The sequence below is a fragment of the Indicator indicator genome, chromosome 2, assembly GCF_027791375.1.
Source record: "Indicator indicator isolate 239-I01 chromosome 2, UM_Iind_1.1, whole genome shotgun sequence".
In the NCBI taxonomy this organism is placed as follows: Eukaryota; Metazoa; Chordata; class Aves; order Piciformes; family Indicatoridae; genus Indicator; species Indicator indicator.
In genome coordinates, this window is record NC_072011.1 from 45,582,153 (window position 1) to 45,600,705 (window position 18,553).

Here is an 18,553-nt window from a genome sequence, read left to right on the forward strand (position 1 = left end):
GAACAGTCAGAGTTTATTCTATTAAGGCCTAAACCATCTAAGAAACACAAATTCTGAAGATGAACAAGTCAGCCAGCTTTTACAACTAAGCAGTTTGCAGGTTTTGTTTTCTGCTGCCTTATCAGCAGTCACTAAGCCTCAAATGTCATGTCAAAAACAAGCCAGCAGTCCCAACAAACAGAGGAGGGATCTACAGGAAAACGTGCAAAATTAGAATTTAAAGTCTCAAACATGAAATTACTAACACTCTCTTATGGAACTTCCTAGTTTTACACAAAATAATTGCTCTGACGTACAGAGCCTATGGGTGGTAACTATCTCATCTTAAACCAGCCACGTTATTCTTGTATTTTGGAATTTGTTCTTATATTTCTGAAGTGCCATTGCAGATCTTGTGTTACCTCTCCAGCTAAACCCAGCATGTAGAAGCACTGCTGCTCATTATAAAGCTCTTAAATGTGTGGAAGCAGTACCCATTCACTAAGGTAGCAGACAGGAAAAAAAAGTAAGAAATAAAAATTATTTTTCATCCAGAGGAAAGACTCAAACCTTGTCACTAAGCCTGAAAAACTTGCCATACCACATAAAGAAAATAAGTCTGCAGTAGGTTTGCTCTCTAAGCTGTTGACTCCTTTTCCTCATATTGCAAACCCTGTGCTATGGAGGAATGGAATTGTCCCCAGTTACCACTGAATCCATCCATACAATTTTTAAGATGTATACACTAACATAAATCTATTCCGGGCACAAACATATGTGAACCAGCTAGGGGGATATTCGTTACTACAACACTAAGATATTGGATAGAAGGCTATCTGTTTTAATTTTTCTCTTAAAATTAAGACTGTGATCCCCAGAGAGGGGTGGATGTATCTGTTTGAACCTGCCAAAACAGGAATACAGCCTTGGATACTGTAACTCAAGAATTTATTTTGTTTCCTTATCATACAGGGGGAAAAGAAAAAAATAAAAAGAGAGAAAAAGAAAAAGAAGCTAAAACCATGAAAATAAATCCAAAGCAGAAAAGTCCCTTAGATTTCTATTTCTGATTTATTTTCTAGCTTTAAGTATCTGTGTTATCATTAGTGAGGGTGAGGAGACAAGCTTAAAGATTTGTATTTGGCATACTAATACTTAACATCATTAACAGTTCCACAGAGTATAGTTCTGATTATTGCAATACATCACCAAGGGTTTTTAGGTTAATTTTATAAAACCAGCAGGGGATCATAACACACCAACAAAGACAAAATTCATGGTTACAATAGCAAAAAACCCAGCTCAACACTTCAGATTCCACATAATAGATCTCTTTTGTTTAAGTGAATCACAGAAGATTGATGTGTTTTGTGTTCTTGTAGCACAGTACTGTTATATTACCCACGTACATACTTCCATGCTTTATTACTTTACATAACTGTCTGGGGCATCAATACAGAGATAAAAACATTTGTGGGTCACTCTCACTAGCCAGAGTGTGAACACACTGCTATAAGAAGTCAATTTACAAAAGTTCCACCTTTAAGAGTTTTGAACAGCCTATTTATAAAGCTGTCTAGCATGATCAAATGCTACAGCCAAAATATTAATTTATCTCTGCTTTGGATCATAGAATCATAAAAAGGTTTGGGTTGGAAGAGACCTCCAAAGGTCATCTAGTCCAAACCCTGCAGTGAGCAGGGACATCCTCCATCAGATCAGGCTGTCCAAGAGCCCCATCGAGCCTGACCTTGAGTATCTCCAAGGACGGGGTCTCAGCTACCTCCCTGGGCAACCTGTTCCAGTCTTCCACTACCCTCATGTTAAAGAACTTGTTCCTAACATCCAATCTAAATCTACTCTTCTCTAGTTTGAAAGCCTTGCCCCTTGTCCTATCAGTATGGGCCTTAGCAAACAGTCCCTTTCCAGCCTTCTTATAGGCCTCCTTCAGGTACTGGAAGGCTGCCATTAGGTCTCCCTGGAGTCTTCTCTTCTCCAGGCTGAACAACCTCAGCTCTCTCAGCTTCTCCTCATAGAAGAAGTGTTCCAGCTCCATAGATCCTCAAATCTTACACCCTTGAGGAATTCAGACAAAACAATATTCAGAGAATTTTAGTAAGCTGTTTTATCATCCTGTCCACTCATAAAATATACCAGGCTTCCTTGCCTTTTGCCTAATGATGAACTAGAATCATAAAAACAGGCTAACCTGATTCTCTGGAGTCATATTTCTAAAGCTGAGTAAGATCACCACCACTTTGGTGAGAAAAGTGCTAAAACCATTCTACAGCACAAACAATCATATTTGCCGGTGAGGTGAGGTGGGTGGGTAGGAGGTACAACAACAATTGTAGTACAGCCTAGGCATAACACAAAGGTTTGAAAACGATCAGTTGAGAGAATACTGATTCCTTATTCCCCATGAAGATTATAGGCAAGGAGACAGTTCTACTTTATGGCTGTCAACAAATATTGCAGTACATCACTAATGCCCATAAAGATATTGCTCAAAGAAGGCATGAGTTATTTATTTTCAACGTACAAGAAATAGCTTGACAAGTGATAGAAAAAGAATTGAAACTGGAAATGCCAGTTCAATCATGCATATAGAGACTGATTATATATTGGGGCTTTTAGTAGAAAGTGGAAGCACCTGGTAAACGGCATTGTTACATACTATAAAATAGCGCTTCCCACCCTACGTCTGCACCAGACTATGAGAAATAAATCTTTCCAGACTATTACTTCACACATCTTTAATGAACTAATGTAGCGGTGATGAAGTCAAGAACATCTGCTGTCAGTAAACCACTTCTAATCTAGGAAAGAACTTTGCATTTTGAGGGGCGGCCATAGTGAGAAAAACCTTCCACTATGCCAACACCAAGACTACACAGACAATTCCCCACACAAAGCTTACTTCCTTTCTCTTGATGGTCTCCAAGATACAAATTTAATCTTTCTTGGTCTTCTGAAATGTTTTTGCACTACATTTACAGGAATTACTCTAGCGATAGCAAATATCTGGAGAGAATAAAAGCGTTTGCATTTTACAGGTAGGTTGCTTCAAAACACCAAACCACCTTCTTCTTTTTGAGAATTTACATGCAGAATAACAGTGGTTCTCAAAAGTTTTCTGTTATTTCTCTTTAAAACTAGTTTTGAGAATCTGAAGGCAAGAGGATAGTGACTTAGAGTTTAGAAAGAGAAGGAACATTAGCAGCTACTCATTTAAGAGACTTTCAACTCTTGGGCCATGTGCAGAATTGCTACAGATACAACGATGTCACCATTGTATTGGGCAGCAGTTAGAAGTTGCTGTATGTTACACCAGAAGGATGTAATGTTCTAACTTAATGGAGAGGCATCCAGAAGACAAAAAACAAGCTGGCAAACAACAAAATAGGTTTTGGTAAGTGGTCTGGGAGCAATTATAAAGCAATGGAGTATCCATAAAATTGATATCCTGTTTCCAACCTCAGGGTGAGCTATAGAAGTTATTTTTTTCCTCCCCCCAATTGATAGGAGATAACCAATTACAGCTAAAAGATGAGCAGAGAGCAAAACAGTCTCTGGAAGAGTGAGTCAGGAGGACAAAGTCAATTTTACACCAGCGAAACAGGAAGGAGGAAATACTACCAGATGAAGATAAAGGACCACGTCAGACAAGATCTGTGGTGGATTCTGATGGCTACCAGACCGATGATACCTTTGCATGGAACATTGTGAGGTGTGCATACAGGCTTTAAAAAGGGAAATAGTTTCTTCCTAAATAAACAATGCATTATTTTAAGAAGATCATGTGGAGGGCAGAAGGATTGCTTACTAACATTATTTCTTGCAGGTGTAAGATTTATCCCTGAGAAAAGCCTGGGGAGGTAATCACAGCTAGTCCCAGGCAGAACACTGACCAAAAGGATGGCATTTAAGTCGGAAAAAAAATTGAAAGGATTAATCTTAAGAAAGGCTTATGATCAGTATCATTGACCTGGAGAGGAGATACTTGATGCTGTCAGGAGTCTTCTCTCCCAAATGTGCTGGAATTAGTGCTTTGAAACAAACAGCAAAACCAACTGTTGGTACTGCATTCATTAACTTCTTTTAAAAGCATACCAACATTGACAGGATGAGTTTATCCTGGGCAGTCTACACTCACAGAAGTCAGCAATTTTTCAGAAGATGCCTCCCAAGTAAAGGTTGTTATTATTTCTATCTTTTCTTATAGTCATGGCAAGACTGTTTATTTATTCTGGTTCATTCCATCTTGCAATACATCCTACACAGCTAGCTCTCCTTCTTTCTCTAGCCAGTTTTTGCTGTCACTGCTTGACAGTATATGCAAGTGCTCAAATTCAGTCACTCACTGACTGTAATATAATTCATTTCACAGAATCACAGAATTAACCAGGTTGGAAAAGACCTTTGAGATCATCAAGTCCAACCTATCACCCAACATCATCTAATCAACTAAACCATGGCACTAAGTTCCTCATCCAGTCTTATTTTAAACACTTCCAGGGACGGTGACTCCACTATCTCCCTGAGCAGCCCATTCCAATGGGCAATCACTCTTTCTGTGAAGAATTTCTTCCTAACATCCAGCCTAAACCTCCCCTGGCACAGCTTGAGACTATGTCCTCTCCTTCTGTCACTGGTTGCCTGGAAGAAGAGACCAACCCCCACCTGGCTACAACCACCCTTCAGGTAGCTGTAGACAGCAATAAGGTCTCCCCTGAGCCTCCTCTTCCCCAGGCTAAACAATCCCAGCTCCTTCAGCCTCTCCTCATAGGGCTTGTGCCCCAGACCCCTCACCAGCTTTGTTACCCTTCTCCGGACATGTTCCAGCATCTCAACACCTTTCTTAAACTGATGGGCCCAGAACTGGAGACAGTATTCAAGGTGTGGCCTAACCAGTGCTGTATGTGTTACCACATACCAACTTTCAGGCATAAGTGATATTCCTAAGTTAATTTTCCCATGTTCTTCAGCATTCTTCTACAGCAGCTCAATCCAAGACATTCCAGTTTGCCTCTCACTGTATTCAGTATCTAGCTTCCTTATCCCTCCCTCCCTATGCACTATAACAACCACTGAAAAGTGAAATAAATGTTTAAGTTTAAACACTCCAACTAGGGTCACTACTAAACACGTTTGTATCAGTATTATGGGCTTCATGCCACAGGATGTTGTCTGTTAGCTGAGCAATACAGTATATTTTTTCCAATTGCTTCAGCCACAAACCAACTATGTAAGATTTACAACTACTTTTTTAAAATACATAATGAAAGAATTAAATATGAAAATGAAAAAGCAGAACCTAACTCAATTACGTACAGTCAGCAACCAACAAAAGAGTATGACGTGCCTGAAATTTGGGCCAGCTAAGAACTTAATATTTTTATATTATTTCTTTTGTTTACGGTGTAAGTCCATGTAATGATTACTTTTTTTGGCCATATACAGAGCCCAGGTTCACTTAAGGCAGGTTTCATCTTCTTTTCTTGATACCTGCAATCAAACTGTGCTTCCAAACAGAGCTGTCATTAGGCAGGGAGGCCCTGAGTACTGCATTTCACTGTTGCTTGGTTCCTATCAATGTGAACTGGGAAAAATAATCAATCACATCAAAATACAGCTTTAAAATCATGCAGCTGAACTTGTATATACTATGTACATGAAGTATTCTGTAGTCATTCCATAGAGCAGTAAAATTTACTGTGGACTTTCTGTAAGGCAATAACAGCATGTATAACTATGTGAAAGACAAGTGTCAGGAGGACAGAGCCAGGCTCTTCTCAGTGAAGTCTATGACAGGACAACGGGCAACCAGTGCAAGCTGGAGCATAGGACGTTCCATGTGAACAGAAGGAAAAGCATTTTCACTGTGACGGTGCCAAAACACTGGAACAGACTGCCCAGAGATGTTGTAGAGTCTCCTTCTCTGGAGACATTCAAAACTCGCCTGGATGCATTCCTGTGTGATCTACTCTAGGTGACCCTGCTGCGGCAGGGGGGTTGGACTAGATGATCTTTCAAGGTCCCTTCCAACCCCTAACATTCTGCAATTCTGTGTGGTTCTGTGATTTTTCCCTTCAAAGAGGTTTTGCAAAGCAGTAAAGCCCTCCTAGCATAAACTGTACTTTAGAAATCTGGAAGAGTTTCATATTTGGTACAAACTATAGATGTATTCTGTTACTCTTCTTGCTTTTGCCCCCACTGAATTCCTGTTCACTTTCCGCAGAAACACTTTTAAAAATGTTGCTATTTGCAACCTGGTTTAGAGAAAGACTTAAACCCAAGACAGGCCAGTCACAGCAGCAGAGGAAAGAAGCCAGTCCCTACGATTCTACATCCATGTATACCTATGAATGAGTCTCACTGACAACTGTGTTACGCACCACAGTGCATGCAGGGAACACAGAGGGGTTCTTCCAAGAGCACACACGCTCTAGCAAGTCTGTGTCTAGGAGCAAGTATGATCCTATGAATTTCAGTACCAATATTAATTATTTCTATCAGAAAAAAACCTATTCTGCTTTTCCTTGCAAGGTATTTTCACTTATGAAGAACAGCACTGATAGACAGACAGGAGAGAATATTCTTTCTTCCTTTGGGGAAATCAGATTGCCAGACAGCACACAGGAACCCATCCAGGAGCTCACCAAGCTACTTTGCTTTGTCCTCCCCTGAAACATAACTTGTCACTGGAGAAAAGATCCAAGACTTGATGGACCAGCTGGTTCATCTGACATGACAAATACTCTGTTCCTTATCCTAACCAGTATCTTCTTTCTCTTTCACTTCTGTCTTATCTACCTTTGCATGTTTGTAGTCCTCAATGAACATTTGACCTTTGACCTTTGTATGACATAATATTTTTTTACTATGCTTAGTATTTTCAAAACAAAAAACACAATTCAGCAGCAACTGGAGTATTTCTTGTTTAGAGCATACCCATGTTCATACTCTGAAGAGATGTTGGCATCATTTTAAATGCATTTCCACCACTAATTTTCACTTGTTCGCAAAGCTGTGGACTGAGTCTTAGCTCTTCACACATAGACTAATCTCAAAAACACAGACAGCAGAGTTGTTTTAAATGGCAACATGCAACTTACAATGAAAACCATTATATGCTGATACAGCACCATAGTTCAAAAAGATCCTAAAGCATTCAAGCTCATAATTAGATAGCCTCAGTCTCATTTGTGACCCTCCTTTGCTCTGGTTCAGACAACATTCCGCTCACTTGTTCGACTCCACGTGTCAGATGCTTGTCCCCCTCTCCACTACAAAAGCAGGCTGTCTAAAGACAGTGCTGCACAGGGTTAAACACCAGTTAAATACAGGCAATTCTGAATGGAAGTTGGTCTTCCAGCAATGCAATGAGATTTTCTGCAGTTTGGGTGAGAAACTCAGCTAGTATGCAATGACCAGAAAGCATTACAGTAGCTTTAATTTTTGCACAGAACAGATAAATTCATTGTCTTGAAAGGTCATGACAGTAAATTGCAAGGAATTAAATTTCTCTGCCTTGGAAAGATGAAGGGTAAGTCAAACACAGAACAGTTGAAATGTCTGGCTCCAAGAAGTCTGCTGGTTCAAACCTGCTCTTGAGCATCAAAACCATCCTTCCAGCTATACGTTATTATATCTTTCAATTGATCTTTTTCCCCAGCTGTGCTATCGCAGCAAAATGTGTCATATATGACTACTAAAAGAATGTCTAGTAGATGAGGAATTTGTTTGCCTTTAACCAGGAAGTTTACCAAATATAAATTTATTTGTGATGCACAGATACCATCATAGTCGTCTCTCTCACTCATTTCTCCATGTGTAAAGTGACAAATAGAAACAGTGCAGGGAGATAATATGGGGGAAAAGCTATCAGCACCACACACAGAAAGGCAAATGCTGGAAAAGCAAAGAAGCACAAGGACTAGTTTTTAAAAAGAAGACAATGGAGACAGAAAATCAAAAGAACACCCTGAGCTTCACAATACATCCAGAAGGAAAGCAACACACAAGTAGCACATCTGATTTAACAGGCTCCTTGTGTATAATTGAGGACAACAGAGGTAATGAGCAGATCACTCCGGACTGTACGGATTGCATCATACTGCAACTCTTACCTAAAGCTTTCTGGATATTCAACAACAGCCATGTTGATAACTTCCAGTGCATGCTGATAGTTCTTCTGAGCTGAGAAGAGGAGGGCCAGTAGGTGAAGTGAATTCATGTCATCTTTGCACAGTTGCAGTGCTTCTTGAAGATGCTCTATAGCATCAGAAATCTGGGAGATAGGGTAGAAAGAATAAGCGAATATATTTCTTCTTCAGTCCTACATTATCTCTCAAAGGTAAGAACAAATACAATTGCTAGAATTTCTACTTTCACACCTGTGAGAAAGATTTCTACTATCTGAAAAGTTTGCCAAAAATAACAGACTGCAGTGCTTGAAAAAAACCCACACGTTCTAGGGAAAGGAGTCTGCAGCATTACTAAACCACTGCTCATAAACAGGAGCAGCAGACCTGATCCAATCAACCCCCCCTTACTCTGTCATGGTACTTCTGCGCTGTGAACAGATCCACTTCAGAGGCCCAATTCTCAACTCCAGTTTCTAGGATGGGTGGCTGGCTCTTTACCTGACGGAGAGTATCACACATCTCTACTGCATTTTTTTTCTTTGATACCTGTACAAGGCCCTTCATGACTTGGATCAAAACCATAAAAATTAGTTGAATGTTTAAGAGAGTCAAGGTTCAAAATGCTGTCAGATAAAGAAATATCTCTGCAAGCAGCAATGTAAAGAGTAGTCCTGACACTCATAGCAGTAGCATGTCATTAGAATCAAGTCTCACTTGGCAGAAAAAGTCTATCATGAATGCAAGTGTATCATATGCTCTGTGTGATCCAACACCCTATTTTAGGCTATCTCTTCAAAAGAAGACTTCTTAGTACTTAAATTATTCCAGACCTGTGTTTGACCCTGGAAGACTGTAGGGAAAGAAGAAAAAAAAAAAAAAGGAAAAAAAAAAAGTACTAATTTCTTTTCCTCATATATATTTTCCCTCTCTTTCCCTAAGGGACAGAGAACATAGTTCCTTCTTTCCCACTGCTAGAACTTCCCACCCAGCAAAGCTCTGCAGACATTCTGGCATACCACGCGTGCCAAGTTCCCACTGCCTCCACAGATCACTCAGGAAAACAGGTCACACGTAAATAAGGAAAGCAACAACTACACTGCCTTCACTTACAACAGAGGTTACTGATTATCTAGATCCCAGGTACACTTCTGGAAGCCCGGTACATAATCTGTTCATGGGACAACTTCAACTTAATGTCCAAGTGACGTTTAACTCTTACTGTGCATTTGCAAGCCGAAGTACTTAACTACTCTGTTATTGGTGACTCCATGCAAGTCTGGAGATCAGTGCAGTAAGTCCACAGACCTAACTCCAAACTGGCATCTGGCCTACAGCTTCAAAACTGCTGAATGTCCTGGCTTAGATTCAGGTTGGGATACATGACTGAGTGCTCAGCTTTAATGAATTTCTTCTTGTTACTGGAGCTACTTTAAACACATGTGTTATTACAGTTTACTGCAAAGCTAAACACATTGGCTTAATTGACCGATGTTCCCATCAGCAGCTTTGTAGGACACATTTTCTTACAATGTAAAAACAGTAGCAATGACAAGGCACCCTTGAAACAATGTAACAGGCATGAACTGAGAGGGGCCCTGATCTGTCCATCCACAAAGTTCTTCAGGTAGCTACACCAGAGCTATATAAATTTGACTTGTTAAAACAAAGCTGCTATCAGGACTCTCCCTGCACTCAGGAGTAAAGACACCTCTTGGGTTTTTTTTAATTCCTCTCCCTCAGAGCTGCATAGTGAGACATAAATTCCAAGTCTGAGGAAAAATACATTCATTAGAAGAAAATCTGTTAACCAACCAAAAATCACAAAATTATTTCAGTTGGAAAAGACCACCAAGATCATTGAATCCAATGGTCAACGCAACACCACCATCTGTGGGACCTGTAAACCTGGGCATAAGACCCACAGGACATTGCAGAATCACAGAATGGTAGGGGTTGGAAGGGACCTCTGAAGATCATCACGTCTAACCTCACTGCTAGAGTAGGATCACCTACAGCAAATCACACAGGAGCACATCCAGGCAGGTCTGGAATAATTTCAGAGACAGAGGCTCCACAGGCTCTCTGGGCAGCCTGATCCAGGGCTCTGCCACCCTCCAAGTGAAGAATTTTTTCCTTATGTTTGTATGGAACTGCCTGTGCTCTAGCTGGTGTCCAGTGCTCCTTGTCCTGTTACTGGGCACCACTAAGAGTATCTGGCTCCATCCTCCTGACTCTCCCTTTAGATATTTATAAGCATTAACGAGATCCCCTCTGGGGCTGCTCTTCTCCAGGCTCAACAGTCCCAGGGCTCTCAGCCTTTCCTCCTTACAGAAATGCTCCAGGCCCCTGAGCATCTTAGTGGCTCTCCTCTGGACTCTCTCCTGTAGTTCTCTGCCTCTTTTGAACTGGGGAACACAAAAATGGATGCAGTACTCCAGATGAGGCTTCACTAGGGCAGAGAAGAGAGGGAGGAGAACCTCCCTTGCCCTGCTGGCCACACTCTGTGCATCCCAGGATGTCACTGGCCATCTTGGCTGCAAGGTCACATTGCTGGCTCATGGTCAGCCTCTTGTCCACCAGCACTCCCAGGTCCTTTTCCAACCAATTGGAGGGGCATTTGAGCAACCTATCCCGGCTGACCCTACTTTGAGCAGGGATTGAACCGAGCAAACTCTAGAGGTCCCTTCCAAATTCAACTATTCCATGATTCTATTCAAGGACTTGGGAGAATGATCCTAGTATGCTAGTATGGATCAGACAAAGAATAATAGTTACAACTAGTGTCCTCAATGAGGGATTTTGAAATTGTAGGAATACTTGACCTTACTTGCACATGAACATGCAAACTAAGTCAGAGACTTTGCTTTATATGTGCAAATATCTGATGATTACATAGCTGCTAATGCATACCCTTAACAGAGGCCAGCTGTTGCAACACACACAAAATGAAAGCAGCACAAAAGTCAGTTGTGGCCACTCCTACAAACCTGTACCCGCTGAGCAGGCAATCATAAATTGCTAAGACACAATCTAAAAGAATTTTCCCCTGTTCCACTGTAGCATAGGGCTTGCAATGGCTACATCTCATTTCAGTGCTTCCCTCTAGTACCATCAAAGGCATAGGCAATGGCTGGTTTTGAATTAACCAAGCTTCCCTGACACCTGATCAATTTGAACCCAAAAGGTTCTTTGTAATTCGTACCATTAGTAGCCTACACAGCACTGCTGCATAATCAAAAACTGTGGACAAAAAAGAGGTAAGACAAAAAATACGCTTTAATAGTATGAAGAGACTCTGTATCTTTATGGGAGGCATTATACAAAACCACCACCTGCAACAGACCAAATGCAATGAAGTACAAACTAAATTACTAGAACGATAAAAGCAAAATATTTGCCATCAGTCAACACAAATTTCATTTGAAAAGCAGAGATCAGCCATCTATTGACAGATGCTACAGTTTATTTATTTAAGTAACTATGTAATATGAGAAAGATGGAAGCTGGCAGCCCAGATGGCACCCTGAAACTTCAAGGCTGTATCAGAGGTAGGCTAGCAGCTTAAATTACCTGCAAGTGCTGTTCTTTAAAATAACCTTATTTCAATTTGACTGCAAGTCTGAGTGGGGCCTGCAATTCAAAGATGCTACCTTTCTCTAATTCACACTTCTGCTAATAAATATACCACACGTGTTCTTTATGGTACACAGGTATATTCAGATCACACTGATCAGAAAGCAAAGATATTACAGTAAGCCAGAAATAGCATCTTGAGGCACTACCAAAATAATACCAAAATATAGATCGTTTAGATTGCCTCTTATATAATAACATTTATTTCAATAATGCTATATACTTCCTTAAAACCAATGCTTAGATGTTACAACTGTAGGTATAAAAATGAAAACAGTAGGAGTGTTAAAAATAATTTCCAATAGTAGAATTCACTGACATATTTATAATGTCAAATAAAATAGGATCTCCTAAGAGGAGTTTTCAGGTCTTATCATATCAGTTGTATATTACAATTAATTAACAACTAAAACTACCCTTTTCATCTCTTTCTATAACATAGGGATTACAGAAAGGAGAAAGCTTTTATGATTGGCAAAAGCTTCCACTGAAAATGAACTTGCTACTGGCCACCAGTTCAGGAGAGCAGGCATGGATATATCTATGAGTTATAATTCTTACTACAAGCTGGTTTTGATCACCAGAAAAATCTAGGCTGGGATCTAGAGAGAAAAAGAGCATGTTGCTGCTCAGCAGAGGAGGCAGTTGCTGGTCTGGGAGAAAACCAGACCAGAACTATGCACATATGCTAAAAGCAGCACCTCTCAATATCTACTAAAACAGAGCTCCCCTTCTGAGGCAAAGACAAATCAGCAGTTACCTTCTTGAAACTAGAATAAAAACTGTAGAGAAGACAGCAGAAATATTTTCTCTGTGTCTTAACTGATGTTTACATTACAATTTCTTACATCCAGACACTCTGGAAGGCAGTAGAACATTTTTGGCTCTTGCCACTTGACTGTTGGCAGCCCACAGATGAAATTGGTAAGTGAGAACTCTAATTCTCAGCTGCTGGCTCCTAGATGTCTTTCCCTTCCTATTTTCATGCGAAGAAAGGTCAAGTCAAATCAGGTATTAAAATGGTACAAACCCCCATATGTCGTTTTTATGTATCTGATACCAGTTTATGTGGCATTCAAGGTCAAAACCAACACCGTCATCCACAACGAGAAGGGAACTGGCACTCGAAATTACCAAGAACGCTGACTCTCTAGAGTCATTTCCATAGAAACTGGCCTGCTAAAACAAGGCAGGGCATTAAAATCAGTGAGCTTTAAAATGTTCACTCTACCCTGGTTTTGCTGATCCAACTGCTGTTACCACAGAAACAGGAGAATTAGCCCAACCAGCTGCTGGGAGCTGGGAGTTACGAGTCTCATTTGTTGACTGGTTCAGCCGGCTGCCAGCCAGGCACTGCAGGTGGAGATAACCACCACAGTAAATACTGAGTCTGCCCTTGTGACACTCCAGTGTTGTGGGGAAAACAGATTAAGACCCTCCTTGCAGAAAAGGGTATTCTACTCTGTATTTTGATGGAAAATCCACCCTAAATTTCTGTGGGGCTGACCAAGCCTTCCAAGAGTCACTGGAGTCCTCCCAGTAACTCCAGTAGTCCTTAAGAAACAAAGACACACATACAAATACAAGTGCAAGACACATCATCATCACGATATTTCTTTTTGGTTGCTGGTGGGTTTTAACTGCCAACTTTGCAAAAGCCTTGTTCATAACCATTCCTCTTCATGTCATGTCCTCATTGTGTGCCAGAGGGAAGCTCACACTTTTCCATTTTCCCTTTTCTTTTCCCAATGCTGGCAAAGGCAAGAGCCACTGGAAATATTTTAAAAGTCTTCCAAGGGAGATGATTCCAACTTTGCTAGGCACCCTACTAGTCATCTGCTTCTTCCTTTGTTCCATGTCAATGTTCTCGTACCTATGCAAGCTGACACCTAGATTTCTAGCGCTGGGTAAAGTTACCTCATTTACTGACCTTGACTATGGAAACAAAAAGGCCTATTTGTTGAGAATAACATTCAGGTATTATATGATAATCTACTGTGCAGAAATGGCCTGGCTTGTTGCTATTGTAGCACCACCTGATGAAAGCCCTAACTGTGACATTCAATAGTTAATGCAATCTGTCAAACAAAGGTATCATTTATCTTTCAGTTAATAAGAAAGAGAATGTATTAGATATTTTAAATAATTAAGAGTATTAAAAATGCATTACCAAATGTTTATCATTAAGTAAACTGGCCAAAGGAGAGCAGGAAGTTTTACAGCAGCCTAAAAATAAAGATGTCTCAGGTATCTCCCCTCTCTCCAAGCATGTGTTATAAAGATTTATATCTCACTAGATGGAGAAGAGCAGGAGCAGCATGGCAAGGGTCAGGCTGACGCTCCATAATACAATTAGGTCACACGTCTGTGATAGCAGGGGCAACTGGTAGAACATTGAGGATGAAAATATAAAGGTGAGGTAGACAAAAGAGAAAGTGAACATAAGGACAAGAGACTAAATGGAAAGAACAGAAGGAAAGGGAGATAACAAAGTGAGATATACGGAACAACACTGTAAAGACAGCCTATACCCAGGAGGCATGGCTGTGAGAGAAAGAAGGTTAGCTGGATACTTTTAAAATGAAAAACCCTGCATCATAAAGCAGCTACTAGGCAGATGAGAAAGTTAAATAAGCCATTTTAATTATCCCTTCTTATTTCAGGCTTCCTCACAATACACTGCCCTAATTATGAAAGGGTTACAAAAGTAATATTATCAAGAGTGTGCTCTCTTGGAACAATTAGTTTAACCTAATGAACACATGACTCTTCTAATTAGCTCAGGAAAGTAAGAAGGATCCAACTGTTTGATTCTGTAATGCAGAGTAAGGAGAGAAAACTGCAGCAAGCAGAAAGCCTGCCAAAGAAGGAAACTATGATGATGAAATTTCCAATCTAGCCAGAGAAGTATCTAAAAAACCAGAGGCTATTCCAATCAAGACTTTGGCTTTTAAATAGAAGGGACAGAAAAATAAAGCACAGCCCAAATGTGTTGGTTTTTTTTTTCTGAAAAACAGCGCAATGTATTTTCCGATCATCTTAATTTTTAGGAGTTAACACCTGCAGCAGCGTTCATATGCCAGCTAATCCCACTTGCTGCAGAGCTCCAGCACCCATCAAAGCTTAACGCCAAACGTGCCCAAGTATGGAATAAACCAATGCTCAGTGCAGAGAGCGTGCAGCCTGGCGTGATACAAAACCAGGCAGCAACGAGAGTCTTTGGAGCAGCCTGAAGTCTGAGACAGCATGACATCCAGGGAACAGGAATAAAAACCTCACTTGCCCCACACAGATAAAGTTGACCCAAGTGAGAATAGCACTGCTCAGGAGTTAGGTCTGAGTGCATGCTCCAGGGTAGATCGTTACATGTGCTGTAGAATTACTATTTAAAAAAATATTAATAAAAACATCTATTACATGAACATTCTGATTGCTTATTATCAATTACAACGTAGGAAGTAAGGGACCAAGTTTAGCAAGTCTGGGTCTTGTTCAATTGGACTGCCACTCTCCCACCCTCTCATGACTCAGTGGTCAATTATTGCACATACCTGTCTTACTAGAGCCAGCTGGAGTGATAGGTAGAGGACAATTTGATGATCTTCTGGGGCCAAGTCACGTGCTCTTTAAGGATGACCACACAATACAAAAAGAAAAGTGATTGTTAGATTGTTCTTTGCAGAACTTCTGTGACATGAGTCACACACAAGCACAGAACAAAACCCAGTCCTCTCCAGCTGAAAACTAGTCCCACAAGGGACTAGACAAACTAGACAAACTAGACAAAAAGCAGATCACAGTATCACACTATATCAGAGGTTGGAAGGGACCTCAAGAGATCATCAGGTCCAACCGCCCTGCCAAAGCAGGATCACTTAGGGTAGTCTGCACAGGAATGCATCCAGGTGGGTTTTGAAAGTCTCTAGAGAAGAAGGCTCCACAACCCCCCTGGGGAGCCTGTTCCAGGGCTCTGTCACCCTCACTGTAAAGAAGTTTCTCCTCATGTTGAGGTGAAATCTTCTATGGTCTAGTTTGAACTCATTGTTCCTTGTCCTATCACTGTGTACCACCAAAAAGAGCCTGGCCCCCTCCTCCTGACACCCACCCCTCACATATTTATAGACATTGATCAGATCCCCTCTCAGTCTTCTCTTCTCAAGACTAAACAGCCCCAGGGATCTCAGTCTCTCTTCATAGGGGAGATGCTCAAGTCCCCTAATCATCCTCGTGGCTCTCCATTGGATTCTTTCCAGCAGGTCTCTGTCTCGAACTGGAGAGCCCAAAACTGGACACAGTATTCCAGGTGTGGCCTCACCAGGGCAGAGTAGAGAGCTAGAAGAACTTCCCTAGACCTGCTGAACACACCTTTCTTGATACACCCCAGGATCCCATTGGCTCTCTTGGCTACAAGAGAGATCAATGCTGGCCTGGCTAAGCCAGGCTCACTGGAACAAGTATAAGAAAAATAACTGCCAGGATGTTATACAACTTACATTTCTTTCATTAAATGCCACTTAATGTTTTGGAACTTGTATAACTGATATAGGAAAAAAACAGCTCTTAACACATGACAAATCCATTAAACTATTATTTTAAGTAATTTAGGTGAGGGAGATAGTTGTCCAACTTGTTTCTATATTGCCACTTTTCAAACAATAGGACAGGGTTAGGTTAGCATTGAAAAAAGCAGCAATTGTTTCTGGTATTATTGTGACTGAGTATATAGAGGACTAAACATTAGGAGCCCATGACATAAGCAGGTGCCCACACAAAACATCCCTCAAGCTGCAGCTTCTAGTCTGATGGTGGTAGACTCCTAATTAGCAAAGGAAAGACACTGAGGGAGGACTGAAGATTAGATGGCAGGAAGTAAGCCTGGACTAAAATGAAAGCCCTTACTTCTCAAGCTTAGACTTTTTAGTCTAAGTCCTTCTAGTCCACAGCAGGCAACAGTGTGCAGTGATCCCTTGGATAGTGAAGGCTTCAACGTCTCCAGATCCCAATGTGGAGGCCCATCACACAGGCCTGTGCAAGGCAGGGAACAAGGCTGGATAACCAGGGCAGAATTAAGCCTCTCAGACTATGCTAAGCATGAAATGGCAGTCTGAGCTTGATAGCCTGTCGAGAAGCCATTAGCCAAGACAACCTGAAGATAGTGTTTTGGAAACCTAACCTAGGGGCAACATTGGGCACACTGGATCATGCTAAACTGGGAGCCTAGCCCAGGGACCAGTGGATTACTCTGCTCCTGACCCACAGAGCTCACTCCTAGCTCTGTGGCACAGGGAAGTGATTTCACATGAGAAGATGGGGAATCGGAAGGTCAGCAATGTCCCTGCCTTCTTTCTGGGCTGCGTTCCAATACACCAGGGAAGTCTGCATCTGCATCACTCTGCCCAAAGCAAGCACATTTAACAGCCTTAGGAGGGGGAAGTAACAGGCTGACAAAGCTGCTGGTTAAAAACTTTGCCAAAACTACTCATTTGCTAATAATAAACAGATAAACAAAAATCAAACTATTACTTCAGGAAATAAACACCACCACTTTAATGGCAGCCACTTGTCAAACACCATCTTGGCCTGTAAGCAGTAAGCTCTTGGAGTTAACTTTTATAACTAATGGGTTTAGAACAAGTTAGTATGGACTGGATGTGTCTGTAACTCTGCAAATCAAGGTGGCACTCAGGGATTCTGAAGTGATGCCGAAGTTATAAAGGTGCAATTTGTACAGGCAACCGACTAATTTCTCCTCCTGCTTTAGTAATAAAAAACCCCAAACAAACAAAAGACCTAACCAGAACCCAGAGACAAAAGCAAAACAAAAACCCTCACATCAAACCAAACAAGAAGACTCAACAAGATGGAAACTAATGTTGCCCTAAACTATTGGAGCAGGATGAGCCACCTCTGTAACAAGTAGTTCTTATGAATCCTGCAATAGTCTCTCCAACAATAAATAAGAGAAATGTTCAGATGGGTGCACAGTGACAGTGCTTTTGGACACAAACAATGGGTTGCTACTTTACTGTTCAGTTTCCTCAAGAGCTATTAAAAATACTTGATCCTATCTTTCAGATGAAAAGGCCACTTACAATGATGGCTGCAGGCCAAACCATGGCCTGAGAAATCATACATGTACTTTAAAAACAGGTGAAAAGCCAAGGAAGAGAAAAGAGAAAACAAAGCCAAACCCAACCAACCAACCAATAACCAAACCCAAAAATCAAAACACATTCTGGCATTTAGGAAGACAATAGTAACCAGATCATTATCACAACACCGCTATTGGCTGAAGTTTGAGCACCTCATGTTTGGCCAGAAGCTTGCCTGCTTCCTAGTTAGAGTTAAGATAAAATGAAAACCAGCCACAGCTAGTGAAAAAGGTCAAAGGATAAAAATCAATGCAGTTTAAAAGCACTGCAGCACCACGATTACATCAAAATTGGGCATTAGTGGAAATATTACACTGTAAATGTATATACCCACAGACCTCAGATGTTTGTGGGTATATACATTTACAATGTTAACTGCTCAAACACCACCTAGTGTATTTTGGGTGGTGTAAACTACTTGTAACAGGGTCAGGAAGCTCACACCTCACCTCACTACCACAACAGAACTGACACAACCAGATTTTAACCCAAGCAGTTTTACTTGAGGTAACAGCAGTTGCAGAGGAGTTTAATTCCCGTATTTTCAGGGCAAAGCCATTGGATCAGACTCCCCCACAAAACACAGTGTTGAAGAATAGGTGAGTGGTGAACACTTTGTACCACTAGCTCTGCAGCCCT

General features: G+C 41.0%; 1 protein-coding gene across 1 annotated transcript in view; it reads right to left on the minus strand.

The window, feature by feature from the left end:
- Positions 1-18,553, minus strand: part of TTC7A (tetratricopeptide repeat domain 7A) — a 181,703-nt gene that overhangs the window by 85,226 nt on the left and 77,924 nt on the right. Inside the window, exons 14-15 of the mRNA XM_054399317.1 lie at positions 15,314-15,386; positions 8,112-8,272 (exon numbers count right to left, since the gene is read on the minus strand). Coding sequence (XP_054255292.1) covers positions 8,112-8,272; positions 15,314-15,386 — 234 coding nt within the window. The remainder of the gene's footprint in view (positions 1-8,111; positions 8,273-15,313; positions 15,387-18,553) is intronic.